Source organism: Blennius ocellaris (assembly GCF_963422515.1).
Source record: "Blennius ocellaris genome assembly, chromosome: 13".
In the NCBI taxonomy this organism is placed as follows: Eukaryota; Metazoa; Chordata; class Actinopteri; order Blenniiformes; family Blenniidae; genus Blennius; species Blennius ocellaris.
The window spans coordinates 5544235-5559488 of record NC_137662.1 but is presented as its reverse complement, the minus strand read 5'-3'; the positions used below and the strand labels follow the sequence as shown (position 1 = coordinate 5559488).

The following is a 15254-nucleotide window of genomic DNA, read 5'->3' as shown; positions in this document are numbered from 1 at the left end:
CATTTGCATGAGAGGGATAATTTAGCCAAACAAATGTGACCCTGCCAGAATCCCAAATCTCACTTCCCCTTTCAACCCAGCTGACTAAGAAACTCCTTAAATAAGCAAGACTAAAGGCCCCGTTTCCACGGCAACGATTTCAAGTGAAAACGCGAAAACGGTCAGCTGGCATTTGCATGACGCGTGCTGAAAATCCAACTTTTTGGAAAAGGCTCCCAAGGTGGACATGATAATGCTGCTATTGCACATGCACACCACAGCAGACGTAAAGAGTTGCACTTGCGCGAATAGATGGACAATAACAACAATGTTGTCATGACTCTCAGTCCATATTCTCCTGGTACTCTGGTTTTATAGTGGAGAATCACCCAGAACAGTAATATAACTCCATTGTCTGTTCATACAAATGTCCGCTTGGCCATTGTCAATAAAACGCATTGTTCTCTGTGCATGTTTGTGTGGTTTCATTACTAAAATGAACAACAGCACCCACGAGTGTATGGAATTATATTTGTGACAAAATCCTGTGAAATAGTGAGCACCTAAAAAAACATCAAAAATCTACTCTGCAAAAGATATACATATTTTTTTGCTTGCAACTCTCCTTGGTGATTTTCACTGGATATTGTTGTTGAAATGTATATTTAAATCAAGTGGAGTTTTGCCATTTATACAGCATCACAACACATTTTCAGTGAGCATTTTTTATTATTATTCTTGTTTTACATAAAATAAAGGACTCATCAAAAATGTGTCATAATCCAGTTTAAACTGCAAAATTCAGGATTGTCGCACAAATATTCCATACTCGTGGCCCAAGATGAAAACTACATAGTTTCCCTGTAAACGGACACCATTTTCATAATGTTGCTGTGTAAACGTGAGACTTTTCTGAAAAGAAAAGGCAAAAACGACGAGTTTTCAATTGGACCATTGTGTAAATGGGACCAAGCTGATCATACATAATAATCTTCATCCGTTAACACAGACAAAGACATGTAGTGTAGTGGCAAATGGAGTTTAGGTGGTAGTTGTTGTTAAATGTGACCGAGGAGAAAGTAGAAATGTGCTGAAACTGGTATCGTCAGTTAAAATGCAAAGTGGCTTGGTGTTGTAGCGAGTCAGGCTTCAGGAGTTTTACGTCACACTGCCCTGCATTTTACTCCAGTGTATTCCGATATCTGCATGCTTGAAGCAAAAGTTCATAGCAGCGCTGTCATTAATAAAAAAAAAAAAAAAAAAATTTCTTATGAGTGAAGGTTTGGTTAAGAATCAGTGTGGCTGCACTGGACTGGATCGTTAATTTTTTGGAACATCTGTATGACTCAGTGTCTTCTATCCCTGCTTTGTCCAACCCTGGTCCACTCCAGACATGTTGCACTTCCAACACAGGTTGAAAAAAACCCCCAAAAAACTAATTTGCGATAAAAACATCAAGCGAAGAATCCAAAGAAAACCCCTGGAGGCACAGGAAGAACCTGCAAAATCCAGATAGGAAGGAAACATTTCCACTCCTCTTTTATAATCCTGTTGTTTTATTTGAGGAAAAAAAAATACTCCTGTTATTCACCTGCATTTCACTCCCTTAACGTCCCTCCCTGACCACAGCTGTCCAGACGTTTTGGCTTTGGCACTGCTTACCGGGGACTTTGTCCTGTCCCACACCTAGTTTCCTTTGATTTTTCACCATTTTCATGCACCGTACTCATTCTCCAACACCAGCTGCCACCGATGAATAAGTGATTATAGAATATAAAGGCACCGCATGCACACATGTCCACTTACAGCATGTAGATTTACTTCATGTCCTTATATGCTTCCTCTTTGGTTCAGAAGTTAAATGACATGCTTTATAAAATACTGTCTTAAAATCACTTTGCTCGTCAGTCCTGAGCAATTGTGCCGTGTAACGAGTGTGTTTGTGACCACGCCGTCCCCGGTGTGACCGGCGTGACACGGTCACACCGGCTCGAGCCGCACGCTGACAGCATATGGCACAGCTTGCAGTCGGTACTCAGTGGGGCTGCATGGATCCCGTCAGCACCAGAGGAATCCTGCGCATCTGTCCCGGTCCAGCTGTGGGGAGTCAGCCGTGTTCGGCGAGGACCCCCCCCTACACCCCCCCCCGGGAGCGAAGGGCGGGGAGCCTTGTGTGCTCCACTGCTGGCTAATCCAACAAAGTTTCAATGCAGTGGCCAACCACACAAGCCTGAAATATTTATCAGGGACTTGACAAAAAGATGAAAAATAAATGACAGCGGTTTTTCATGGTCTTCCAGATTTTCAAAGATTTGGTCATTAAATTTTCACGAGAAACTTCACTTCGTGTGTGCACAGTCTATAATGGTCTGCTTCAGCGTGTGTGTGTGTGTGTGTGTGTGTGGCCTCGTACAAATCTCCTCTGACCAACAGCGGGCACTTGGCAGCAGAGAGGAACTCAGAAACTCCATGGAAGAAGACATTCAGCCACGATGGCCTGTCGGTTCATAAAGGGGATGTATTGCTCTCAGAGACTGTAAGAGATTTTTCTGTTGAGCCAACTTGTTTCTTAATGAGTAAGAGGAAGGGAGGCAGAGTGAACTTGAAAGTTTCTTACACGAGACCAGGATACTCTCTGTGGTGCCCAACTTCTCAATAAGAAACAATACGCCAAATAAGAAAGGTGATAATACTGCCCCCTGTGAATAACAATGTGACTGCAATGAGGGTCCAGAGTATGTGTCGTCAATTTATTTAAAATACAGCAGCCATCCATCTTTTTATACTGTGACAGTAGCAGGTAGACAGACATGCACTCACGTGACAACTTTATGGAATTTAGGTGCATCAAGTAGCCCCACATGCATGATGCACAGGGAGCTCAGGGGAAAACCTGCAATCTCCACACGGGAAGGCCTCGCTGATGCTTGTCTCACGATGAGATGAAAGTGCGCTTCTCAGACTGTGTAAAGGCTTTGCAGAGGTCAGTCAACGACCTTTATTGTGCCAAAAAAAAAATGCCTGTTTTTGTTAATCATTGGTACAAAAAAAAAACCCATGGGAATGACAGAAACACTAAAAACAAAGTAGTTTTCATGTTGGGCCACTCGTGTGTGTGCTGTTGTTTGTTTATGTAATAAAACCCACACGTATATCCACACAGAGAACAATCTGCTATAAACGTAACGATGGCAAGTACACCGACATTCATATGGGCAGATGACTAAGTTGCATTGTCACTACGGTGACTGTCGACTATGAAGCTACCAAGTCCCAGGAGAATGTGGACTGGGTACAGAAGAGTGTTAGGGCGACTGAAGAAAAAGAAAAATTCTGAAAAAAAAAAAGAGAACGAAACAAGCGCTTCATAAAAAAGTTAAAACTGTCGCTTTCCACACAGAACCTCTAAAGGAATATGAGGGACATAGACACGGATCCCAGGGTGCTTATAAAATGCATTATTATTATTATTAAACAATGAAGTCCTGTGTAAAATCACATCAATAATCAGGAAGCAACCCTATAATCAGCTAGTAAACCATAAATAGTATATAGTCATCTCGTCATCTTACCACCAACTTTCACATTTTGAATAATACGAGACCTTCAAACTAATGGCACCCAAACTGACAGCCCATTGCAATTCCCTGCGTGAATCCGATTACTTCAAATTAAAATGATCTTTTATTGTTTTTGCAGTCAATGTACGTTGGATGAAAAGAAATTGGATTTATGTTCCTCCAGACCTGCAAAACAAAATCACATTAAAAAGGCTTGCAAATTAAATCTCAACCTTTGAGGAAAATCGGACACAAAATCTAATTCTTTAAAGCACTTTCATTATTCTCTTTAGGAATATTTTTATATTTCGGATGCGTTTTTGTAGTTGTAAAATAAAAACACAAATCTGAGAGTTCAATATCATTTTATTGACAAAAAAAACAAACAAGTGTGAACATGCCTCGACCTGAAGCAGCTCACCATGCTGTGTCAGCAATACTAAACAATACCAAATATATAAAGATCTTCTATTTCAGGAAGGATAGAAATGGCTTCGGCAGAATTTAAACAGATATCAGTGCTTCAACTGGAACACAATGTGCTGCTTAATCATTTCTCCAAACCACAGAGCAACAGAAGAATCAGTATCAGAACAAAAACAGGCCCGAATCTTTCAAACGTCTCAAAATCATTTGGATGCGTAATGCAGCCTGCCGAGACTGATGAGCAAGTAAACTGCGCTGAGAGCGAGATCTCTGAGCACGACCGGTGACGGAGGGTAATTAGAACAAGTGGAAGGCAGCATTTCAAAAAAAAAAAAAGACGCACAGACTCTTAATAACTTGTGTTTACGTTCAGAACTTCAATGGAAGGTGGGAGACGAGCAGCATGTAGAAGGAGGCGTTAACGTCCACATCCGAACGTCCTGTTCCACTCTTCATACAGCTCCAGGTCTTTGGCCGACACGCTGGGCCGGACGGTCCTCAGGGCCTCCTGGAAGTCGCGGTGGACGATCGGCCGCACCTGATCCGCTGTGATGGTGGCGATGTCGCCGAGCTGGATGCTGCGTATCGGCCCCAGCGCCGCCTCCCGACACAGCTGGGTCATGTCGGCTCCGGAGAAGCCCTCGGTGGCCGCGACCACGCCCTCCAGCTCCGGCTCCCGCAGCTGGTTCTTCTCCCGGGCCATGAGGTTGGCCACTATCTGGCGCCGGGCGGCTGCCGCCGGCAGGGGGATGTAGAGCCGCTTGGCCAGGCGCCTGCGGGCGGCCTCGTCGATCTCCTGCGGCCGGTTGGTGGCGCCCACCACCAGGATGCGGTCCTCCGCCGCGGTGGTGGCGCCGTCCAGCTGCACCAAGAACTCCGTCTTTATCCTGCGGGACGAGTCGTGCTCGCCGTCGGTCCGCTGGGACAACAGAGAATCGATCTCGTCGATGAAGATGACGGCGGGCTGGTGGCAGCGTGCGATGGCGAACAGGGCACGCACCATTTTCTCCCCTTCACCCACCCACTTCGACGTGAGCGACGAAGCACTGATGCTAAAGAAGGTGGCCCCTGACTGGCAGGCGATACACTTCCCAATGAGAGTCTTTCCGGTCCCCGGGGGTCCGAACAGCAGGATGCCTTTGGGTGGCCCACGGAGGCCGGTAAAGATGTCCGGGCGCAGCATTGGCCAAACCACGATCTCCTTTATCGTGGCCTTGGCAAACTCCAGGCCGGCTATGTCGTCCCAGGCCACAGGAGGTCCGTGATCCATAATCTCGCTCATGATCAACTCGATTATCTTCGGCTCGAAGTTCTTCAGACGCTCGTCCAAGATTTGCGGCTCCTCACTGGGGCCCCGGCTCGCGCTGCTTTCCTCCCCCTCTTGCCGTGCGATGGGCGACACAAACTTTGAGGATGCACCTCGAGGTCTGTTGGCGCCAAGAGATTTTTTCACAATCGCTCCCATCCCAGGGGTCGGCGCTCTCTGGGGCTGATGGGAATGCTTTTTCTGCTGGTCAATAACAAACTGCTCTCGGGCGGATTTAAAGTTGCCTCCAGCTCGCGGGCCAGCGCCTCCTTGGCCTCCGTGCGATCCCCTGCTGACCTCCCCTCCATCTGGGTCATAAAAGTTCTTTCGTTTCGATGGGTTGGCTGGAGGAAATAAGGAGGACTGATGGTTTTGCAAACCCCAAGCACTGTTGGTGCTCACCTGCGGAGGAGCTGGAGGATGGCTGAACAAAGACTGAGGTTGAGCTGCAGGCCCAGAGAACACATCACAGCCTCCTGCGCCCTGAGCAGAAACAGAGGCAGGATTGCTGGCCGCGATGTTAAGCTCTGATTTGGACTGTGGCAGTACTGCGGTTTTAAACAACACATATTCTGACCTGACTCCAGTGGAGGGGGCTGAGACGGCGCTGCCTCTGCCCTCTTGTCCCACAGGTATGTTAACATCTGCTGGAGCCACCAGGAAGCCTTCTCCCCCCGTTCTCGCCTGAATCATCTTCCGCACACTGGGCAGCTCCAGCACGCTTTCCGCGGTGAGGCCCGACTCCCATTTGTCGCTGTAGTTCCTCTGACTGCGGGCCAGATGGAGCACGCTCTCTGCATAGTTGTTGAGCCCCGTGCGAGGGTCATCCGAGTCCAGCACTGAGGCGTAGCGCTCCGAGTACGTCCTGAGCAGGCTGGCCGCGCCGGCCTGAGAGAGCTGGGAACTTGCCCATGCATACTGAATGGAGAGGATGTGGGCTCGGTAGGCATCGGCCGTCTGTTCAGGTGTACAGCTGCCAGATGAAATGTCAAAGGACCTCCTCTGCCATTCGTCCAGGTGTGCACCACTCATGCCTGGCCTGTTCCAGCCGGGTGAAAGGAGAAGGGACAAGCGTTATTAAAATTATATGATCCCATTAAAAGACTTGCATGCACACAAAAATTTACATTTCAGTCCAATAGATACATAAACCTGAAGACACTCATTTATTGTTGGATTATGTTGAAACCAAATACATAATTGAAGCAGTGCGGGCTCTCTTTTACACTTCAGGTGAGTGCTATCCATCAAAACACGTAACCAATACATTGTTTCCAAGATTTATTTACAGCTTATTTCCATTTAACTTAATGGGCACAACAATACACAGCACCCAGGAAAAGCCGAGGTTCGACACATCAGTGATATCGTCCTACGCTGTTCTGACATATGATATGATGACACATGTGATACCAAAACCACCCCGTAACATCCAGGTTTGTTGGCAATCTACACTTTTATCTTACTGTTTATGTTCGCGTCTGTTCCCGCCACTGGTTTCCTCTTCTTCCTGCTTCCTGTCTTGTTCCAACTTGCTCACGCGGCGCTGACGTCAGAGCTGTCAGCAGGAATGTAATCGAATATAGGACACCGAAACACGACTTTTAATGTACTTAAATTGCTATACAGCCAAAATAAAATGAAAGCATTGCAATGATTAAAAAAAGAAATACGCAAAAAAACTTTATTAAACTTGTAGAACTGGGCTCGCAACTGATTATATGTGGGGGTGTTCCATTTCAGCACCGTCTCCGCCCAGGCACAACCTCCATCACAATCCATTTGTACACTATTAAGTCTCGTGTTCAATGCATGAAACGGTGTTGCTTTTTTTGAAGTGCAGGACGTAGCACAGACTTAGAACAACTCTCGTGGACTGTAACACTTTTTGTCCTAAACTCTGTGAACTCGTAATGGGGTCTGCGTTGCCATCTTGTGGTCAAAATGCGCCAGACGTCGGAATTAACAAATGGGTCGCTTCCAACTGCTGCATCATGGGAAATGTAGTATCAACGCCCTTTGACTTCCTCCAGCGACGTATTTTAAGTTAAATTATCCTCAAAGTGAATGTACGCAGATATTGTAATCATTCGCATCAGCAAGTTATTGTTTGTAACTTATGCGAACATGATTTACAGCAAACTATTTAAGAGCTCATTGCGGGTCGAAAACTACATTACCCACTACCACCACTTCTGAACGCTTTGTGTTTATGCCGTGGCCGGTGGGTGACAGCGGCCGTGAAGCCTGTGGGAATAATGCACACCGTCTGTGGTGAAATAGACCCGTTTTGTGACTGCGCATTACGGAATGTCCGGTTAGTTGCTGCTCCTTCTGTTGTATCCCCGCTGTCTTGACTTTTGAGTTCGGACTGCAGCTATTCGTGTTGGTCGCGGACCGTTAGCTGGAACGCTAGCTCGACCGGAGACGGGATGTGAGTGAATCCAGACGGGACCAACCCCCGCGGCGCCGGCACAAACCGGCAGTCACACCCTTGTCTGGAAGGGCGGAAAAGAAGACGCTGTGTCGACTAAAAGCACCATGAAACCCCTCTCCCGGTCGCGTCTGCGTGTTGTTGGTGAGTGCTTTTCGGCGTGAGGCCGCTTGGGCTTGCACTTTTTTGTGTGCTCCCGTTGGATTGAAGTGGGAAGGTGCGCTGGATATGACTGACTCATCGTCATGGCCCGGGCGGAGCAGATAACCCTGAGCAGCGCTTGTGCCGCAGTGACAGCCGGGCACAGCTAACCCGGACAGCTGAGGAGCTCGACTGAACACCCTCGTTTCATTCTCGCGGTGGATTTCGCTGTCGTTCGTGGCACCATGTACACGTTCGTGTCCCGCGACGACAACAGCACCGTGTACGCAGAAGTTTCCAAAATCCTGCTGTCGACGGGACAATGGAGGAGGCTGAAGAGGGACAACCCCAGGTTCAACTTGATGCTGGGTGAACGGAACAGATTGCCCTTTGGACGTCTGGGTAAACGACGTTTCTGCGATGTTTGGTGTCCAAACACTCGGGATGAGGCAGCATACTTATGTTGTTGTAATCTGACTTTACAGGTCATGAACCTGGACTGGTGCAGCTGGTCAACTACTACCGAGGGGCAGACAAGCTTTGTAGGAAGGCCTCCTTGGTCAAGTGTGTATACATTTTTATTTATTTATTTATTTTTAACCAATAATGCAGTGAGTAAATTATTCAGGGACAAAGTGCATTGATTGACCATTTCCTTTATGAACCATCAGGCTTATAAAGACCTGCCCGGAGCTGACCGACTCCTGTAGCTGGTTTCCAGAGTCCTACATTATCTACCCAACCAATCTCAACACTCCTGTTGCTCCAGCTTCTAATGGAATCAATCATCTGAAGAGCAATCCGAAAACAGATGAGCGGGAAGTTTTCTTGGCCTCCTATCACGCTAAAAAAGAAAGTGGCGAGGGGACGGTGTGGATCGCCAAGTCGTCCGCTGGTGCTAAAGGTAGTATTTGGCCTCTGTTATACTCATTAGCACCTGGAACCACGTGTGTGTATATATGTTTTACGCAAAGTGGACACTTTTGCACGATGCCGTTATGCGATGAGTTGACGTTAAAGTTAAATGATCAAAAAGTGATGGGGACGTTTGTTCGCCGTGTGTTTATCTGCTCGGATCACCAGATACAACATTTTCTCACCAAGTTTTAGTGAGATCTGTTGCTTCAAGCAGCATCATCCACCCCCTCACCCCCCTAACACCCACCCCCCAGATTGATTTGCTGCCTGTGCAGGTTCTTTTAAAGTGTCATCCACTGTGTGACATATCTCCTTTTAATGTGACAGGCGCTGGTATTTTGATATCCCATGATGCAAATCAGCTGCTGGAGTACATTGACAATCAGGGACAGGTGCACGTTATTCAGAAGTACCTGGAGAAGCCGCTGCTGCTGGAGCCAGGACATCGCAAGTTTGACATCAGGCAAGTGTCTATTGCTCTGTCAAAGCCTCAGCTCGTCCTGGCACCGGTCTGATGGTCGCTACTCACTGTGTCATTTTAACAACCTTAAAGGTTCCTCTGCCAGAATCCATCCACACAGGAAACATGAAAATACTTTAGGACCCTGATTCAATTGCTGATGTCCATCTCTAACACATTGTCAATACCTTTCTGGAGGAATGTTGTCATTACACTCGTACAATCACGTGTTTCCAGCATCTTTCTGTGGGAAAGTCTCGCTTTTTTTTGGACATAAACACACCATTGACGCCATCCTTCATATCCCATTCTATTGGGGTATAGTTGATCAGTACGTCATTTCATACTGCGTTTCTGTAGATTGATTAGTCGACGGAGGTCATAAAACGACTTCCCTTTCTGTGCGGTGCTGCTGCCAGGAGCTGGGTGCTGGTGGACCACCAGTATAACATCTACTTGTACCGGGAGGGGGTGCTGCGCACATCCTCGGAGCCGTACAACAGCTCTGACCTGCAGGACATGACCAGCCACCTGACCAACCACTGCATCCAGAAGGAGCACTCGCAGAACTACGGGCGCTACGAGGAGGGGAACGAGATGTTCTTCGACGAGTTCAGGCTGTACCTGCTCAACACCCACAACGTCACCCTGGAGTCCAGCATATTACCTCAGATCAAGCAGATCATAAAGTAGGTGCTTCCTGCTTTACACTTGTAAAGTCTTACTCGGCGTTTCCACATCGAAGAGTTTCGTCTTTCCTTTCCCGTGTCTTCGGCCCCCGTTTATACGACGACGTTTCAAGTGGGGGGGGGGGGGAGAGAAAAAAAAGCATAATTTTTGTCATGTGATCAGATGAGTTTGTGTGTTTGACAGGAGCTGTCTGACATGCATCGAACCTGCAATCGGCACCAAGCACCTGTCCTACCAGAGCTTCCAGCTGTTTGGCTTCGACTTCATGGTGGACGAGAGCTTCAGAGTGTGGCTCATCGAGATCAACGGAGCTCCGGCCTGTGCACAGTCAGTACTGGCCATGTTCTGCCTCTCGGTTACCTCTGTGCAGTTTAACCTCCGCTTCTTTGTTTTCCGCCTGTTTTCAGGCATTATCAGTCGATTGTCTTCTAATTACAAAAAGCACGAGGGATGTTTTGGATCTGCTTCCAGAAAGGAGGACTTGTTTATAATGAGGACACACTAGATGCTACAGCAGTATTTTCCACGCAGTGCCAAATAGTGAGTGTTATCATCCATTCTGCTGTGTACAAAACACACAGTGACGCCAAGTTTCAACATAAACCAGCAACTTTTGTCACCAAAAGAACTACAAAAAGTTTAACCTTTATAGTTCTTTAAAGTTTTAGTTGTTGATGTACATCTCTGGTACTCTGTCAAACCCTGTCTGAAGGAAATTCGTCATTACACTCACACAAACATGTTTCCTGCATTTGAATTTCGCTGAACATCCCCAGGTTGGTTTTCGCCTCTCGGCCACAGAACCTCCCGAATTTTCCTGAAACATTGTGTGACAAGATCCTGTTTGTACATTCGATCTCGATTCACACTGGAAAAACCAAGTCTGGCTTTTATTTCCCTGCCGAATCAGTCCAACGTAGATATTTTTGCCGGCGCTGCCACAGATTTCCGGACATGAGGTCGGTTAGCAAAACACGGTTCGATGGCTACAAATTCCACTTTGTTTGTCAACATATTGACTTTGGTGTGAATTATTTGCAGGTTGGAAATTTGTGGAAATGAGTAGTGATGGCCTTTTTTTTTTTATTGTTTTGTTTTTTTTTCTCTGTGCAGAAGTGACACGTTTTATGAGATGGCTGGTTTAAAGGTTTGTTGTGGTAGAATAACTTTGAAATGAGGCGTTTTCCACGTTTGGATGAGTTGCAGCAGAACACAAAAAGTGTCTTCTAGTGCAGTTGGATGGACTGACGATCATTTACTAATCTCCTCCTCCTCCTCCTCCAGGAAGCTTTATGGAGAACTCTGCCAAGGTATCGTGGACGTGGCCATCTCCAGTGTCTTCGCGCTCAGCAGCGACTCTTCGTCCGCGTCGTCGTCGCCGTACTCCTCCTCGCCGTCCTCCATGTTCACCACCAACTCCTGCTCCTCCCCCAAACTGCGAGCGCCTCTCCACGTGGGTCCTTTCACCCGACTGTAAGCACACGCGTCGTCCTCGTCGTCTTCCCCCCCGCCCGCCGCCTCCCGTCGACGCCGCCGCCGCTTGCGAATGAGGAGCGACGCCCCCTTTTCCATCCCAGCCCCACCACCAAACCGAGCAACAAAGAGACGCTCCCACTTAGACTGTCGTGCCTTACATTCCCACCCAGGCTCCCTTAAAAGAAAGAAAGAAAGAAGACGACTGCCAGTTGGCCTGGACGTGACTTCTCCTCGTTCTATAAAGCCTTTGCACTGTTGCCCAATTGAATCAACGCAGGATTGGTCCACAAAGAAGAGGAAGGAAAAGAAATAACATTCTGGGTGTTATTCTGACCTCTTTTCTCATCAGGCACTTTTCATAATTTCCAGCCACTATTTTTATTTTTATTTTTATTTTTAAATGGTTTAGCTGAAGCCATCAGTGCTGACAATAACAAAGAGGTCGAAGCCCCTGGTGTGACACCGGTGCTCCGTTCCGATCGTTTGCCGGACCTGTGGTTCACATCGAGGCGGTCCGATCCCATTGGCTCCCCGGAGACGCTCGGTGACGCAGAGTCAGCAGCTTTTTTTTTTTTTAAAGCAAAGTCGTTACAGAATGTGTCTGATTGTGTTTCGTAGTTTGCATGTTTGTGTGACAGCATGTAGCATCGGAGCCCCCCGCAGCCCCCCGCTGCTGTTGAAGACCCGCATCAGCATCCGTGTTTCCTCCGTGACCGACCTGAAGCTCCAACTGTCCTTGTAAAGTGTCGTGTTGATGATATTTCCCTACAGTTGGAATGGGAGTTAGAGTAGGCTGTACAGGAGAGATGTTTACCGGCCGCATGACAAATAAAACCGACTCGGCGCGACAGGTTGTCGGAACTCCCAATGAGCTGGACGCTTCTTCAAAACTCTGCTTCGACTGTGTGAGGTCAATGTTTTCAATACCTGATTGAATCCTTTCAGATCGTTTCTCTCCTCAGATCGATTGTCCTGATTCAGATGAATGAAAAGACAAATCGGTCGTCTCTTCTTACCAGATGGCACTTATGCTCATATTTTAATTAATAGAATAAAAAAAAAAAAAAAAAGTTGACCTTTGTAGCTTTCTAAAACATTTTCTGCTTTTCTTTTCTTCTTTTCTTGCGTCGAGTTTGAGATTGTAATCATGCAATCAACGTGTTTGTAAAAGGCTGCCCACTGGTTTGTCCAATAAGAAGTGTCAGTGTTACTTTGTTCAGTCCGTGGTTTCAGTTTAGATCCCTTTTTGTTTCATGGAGTTTTTAGATATTTGACTTTTCTTTGATTTCGGTCTCTTTGTGGATAGATGAGATAGAGATAGAGCTGTCCAAGGCGCCTTGTTGTGAATGTTCTTGTTCTTCAGCGGCACATCGGGCTTCCGTTTCTCATTCCTTCACACGTTTCTGGCTTTATTTTCTAGAATTTTTCTCGTTTTTTTTTTTTTTTTTTAACATCTCCAACTAGTTTAGGATCATTTTAACCTTTTAACCACTTCTCTTTTCTTTAATACTTTGATTCTCTCGGTGAAATGTTCTCTGTGCATTGAACCGAAACTGCGGATACGGTGGGCTGCTGCAGTGTGAACAAGCTCCAGGAGGATGTTTTATGATTTAAAGTCTGCGTGATGCAAATTCATGCTCATTTAAAAACCCAGTTTACAGACCAGATTGTCCAAAACTGGGTCTGGACGTCTGTGCAGGTCAGGAACGACACGAGGTCTGAGTGAAAAAAAAAAAAAAATGTAACCGACGTTCTGCCTGTGGCCTTAATTCCAGTTCTTCTGCACGAGCAGACGGAGGTGGATGGATTTAATGTGGAAGGTGGAGGAGAGGCGGCTCCACCTGCCTCTGTAGCAAAATCGCTTCAGTTAAACCTGAAGTGACGAGGCGGGACGGAGAATCCTGTCTGATCTGCACTTCCTGCTGAATGGATGGGAGCAGCACAGCCACTTCTAAACGTTGTCCACATCAGATTGGGCTGCAGGTTCGATGTGTAAATGTTTTTTTTTTGGGGGGGGGTGCATGAGAGGGAAGTTAGTATTAAATTGACTAATTGTGGAAGTGTCGTAAGAAAAACATCAGTATTGCCTTCAAAATGAAGCAGATAAAATGTAAATGACAGAGAAGGGTGCCTTAGAGAGAACTGCATATCGATGTAAACAAAAAAAAAACCAACAGACCTTCAGCATCTCTGTGCACCTTCATGTCTTAGTCAGGAGACCGTTGTTGGATTCCAGCCATGTCATTTTCTCTCATTCGGACTTATTTTGAATCATCCGATTGTGTATTTTTCATGCCTTTTCCATTTCCTCATCTTTACCAAAGATAAAAGTTCCTGCTGTACTTTCGGTGTTCATACTTTGTCGTCCGTATCAGCGACTGCTCGACTCCATTGAAAAGCAGATGTTGGATTCAGAAGGACGTGTGCCGTGGTTTTCCTTATAGGTGATGTTTGACCCAGATCTTGCATGTATGTTTGTCCTTACCTGGAGTATTATCAGAATAAAACGTTGACCGTCGTGGAGTCTCTGCCGTGTTTACTTCTCTGCACTCGCATCTGCCTGATGGCTGCGTGTTTTATCTGTTTCTGTGTACGGAACAACATCCCACAAGGCGAGTGACGGCTGAATTTCCACTGTGACGCATCTCGCGGTGAGACACTGAGATATAATCGCACTGTGACAGAAAGGTGTAGTTGTCAATAAAACGGCTGAGTTCTTTGATAAACAGGCTGAACCTCAAACATCTGATATGATGGGACTGTTTGAAGTAGTCAAAGTATCTGGGAAACACAAAGCACACACACACTCACACAGGGAGAACATATCTTCACAACAAAGCCCCCATATATGTGTGTGTGTGTGTGTGTGTTGGTTTTTCTTGTGTGCAAAACCCCTCTCAAACTGTTAGCAAAGTATGCTTTCAGGTGGAGGAAAAATACTCTAGATTAGATCAAAATACAGATATTTGTGTCCAAAATACTCTTGTAAAAAGTACAAATTCCACATATTTACTTAAGTAAAAGCATTAAACCATACAATTATTTTAGTCCTGTGTACTTTAAACATTTTGTACATAGAAACTTGAAAATGAGACCTAGCAGAATGTGTTGGACACCTGATGGTTTTGATTTGTGAGCAAATGAGTGTCTTTTTTACTAAATCAACCATTTATTGTCAAAACAAACAGTGAATTATTCCCTTAAAAGCTTTAAGTGAAAACTAGAAAATTCCAGAGGAAAGTTTGTGTTCTTGCCACTCCACTTTCATCTCCTTCATAAGGTGCCTCTATCATCCACTTTGTATGTGATTTCTTTTTTTTTTTTGCTAGTTTTTCATGATTTATTCAAAAACAGTTTGCTGAATGCTTGACAAAAGTGGTAGCGCACTCTTTCTGACAGTTCCGCATGTTTTGATGTACGCTCTGTATTTGCTCATAGAGGTAAAAGGTAGAGAGCAAAGCCCGGAGGTGAAATAATGAGGCTCTGTAAGAGAAAGCTCTAGACCTGTACCGGAAACTCTCCCAGCAAACTGACTTGGAGGAAAAATACAAGCGTAAGCAGGAAAGTAGCTGAGCCATAACGCTAGTCACAACCGACCTCCAGAAACAGGATCAGGAGCTGAAAGAAAAACTGAAATATGAGATTCAAATGGAAAAGTGACTTGTAAACACTGAAGGTGCAAAATCATCTGAAGTCACAGCAAATCAAGAGTCTCCAGTTCCAAATGATGAAGCTGAAAAGGCAGTATGAACATGCTTGTCTTCATCTCAAGAACAACAAAAACCTCAAACCTGTGACAGATGTGAGCGACCAGGAAGCTGACCCAGAACAAGAGTACGAGAAGATTACCAGCGAGCTCAGACA

At 46.0% G+C, this 15254-nt stretch overlaps 2 protein-coding genes across 2 annotated transcripts; one reads left to right on the top strand and one right to left on the bottom strand.

Moving 5' to 3' along the window:
* Nucleotides 1-4030: 4030 nt before the first annotated feature.
* fignl1 (fidgetin-like 1) lies at nucleotides 4031-6756 on the bottom strand. The gene is made up of 2 exons (XM_080508065.1): nucleotides 6738-6756; nucleotides 4031-6310 (listed from the first exon to the last, which is right to left on the bottom strand). Exon 2 carries the CDS (start codon nucleotides 6301-6303, stop codon nucleotides 4384-4386), a length of 1920 nt encoding a protein of 639 aa, XP_080364191.1. The 5' UTR covers nucleotides 6304-6310; nucleotides 6738-6756; the 3' UTR covers nucleotides 4031-4383.
* Nucleotides 6757-7532: 776 nt separating this feature from the next.
* On the top strand, nucleotides 7533-13140 carry ttl (tubulin tyrosine ligase). Its single transcript, XM_080508110.1, has 7 exons — nucleotides 7533-8248; nucleotides 8332-8410; nucleotides 8518-8750; nucleotides 9092-9227; nucleotides 9644-9913; nucleotides 10098-10241; nucleotides 11199-13140. Exons 1-7 carry the CDS (start codon nucleotides 8092-8094, stop codon nucleotides 11389-11391), a joined length of 1212 nt encoding a protein of 403 aa, XP_080364236.1. The 5' UTR covers nucleotides 7533-8091; the 3' UTR covers nucleotides 11392-13140.
* Nucleotides 13141-15254: the final 2114 nt, after the last annotated feature.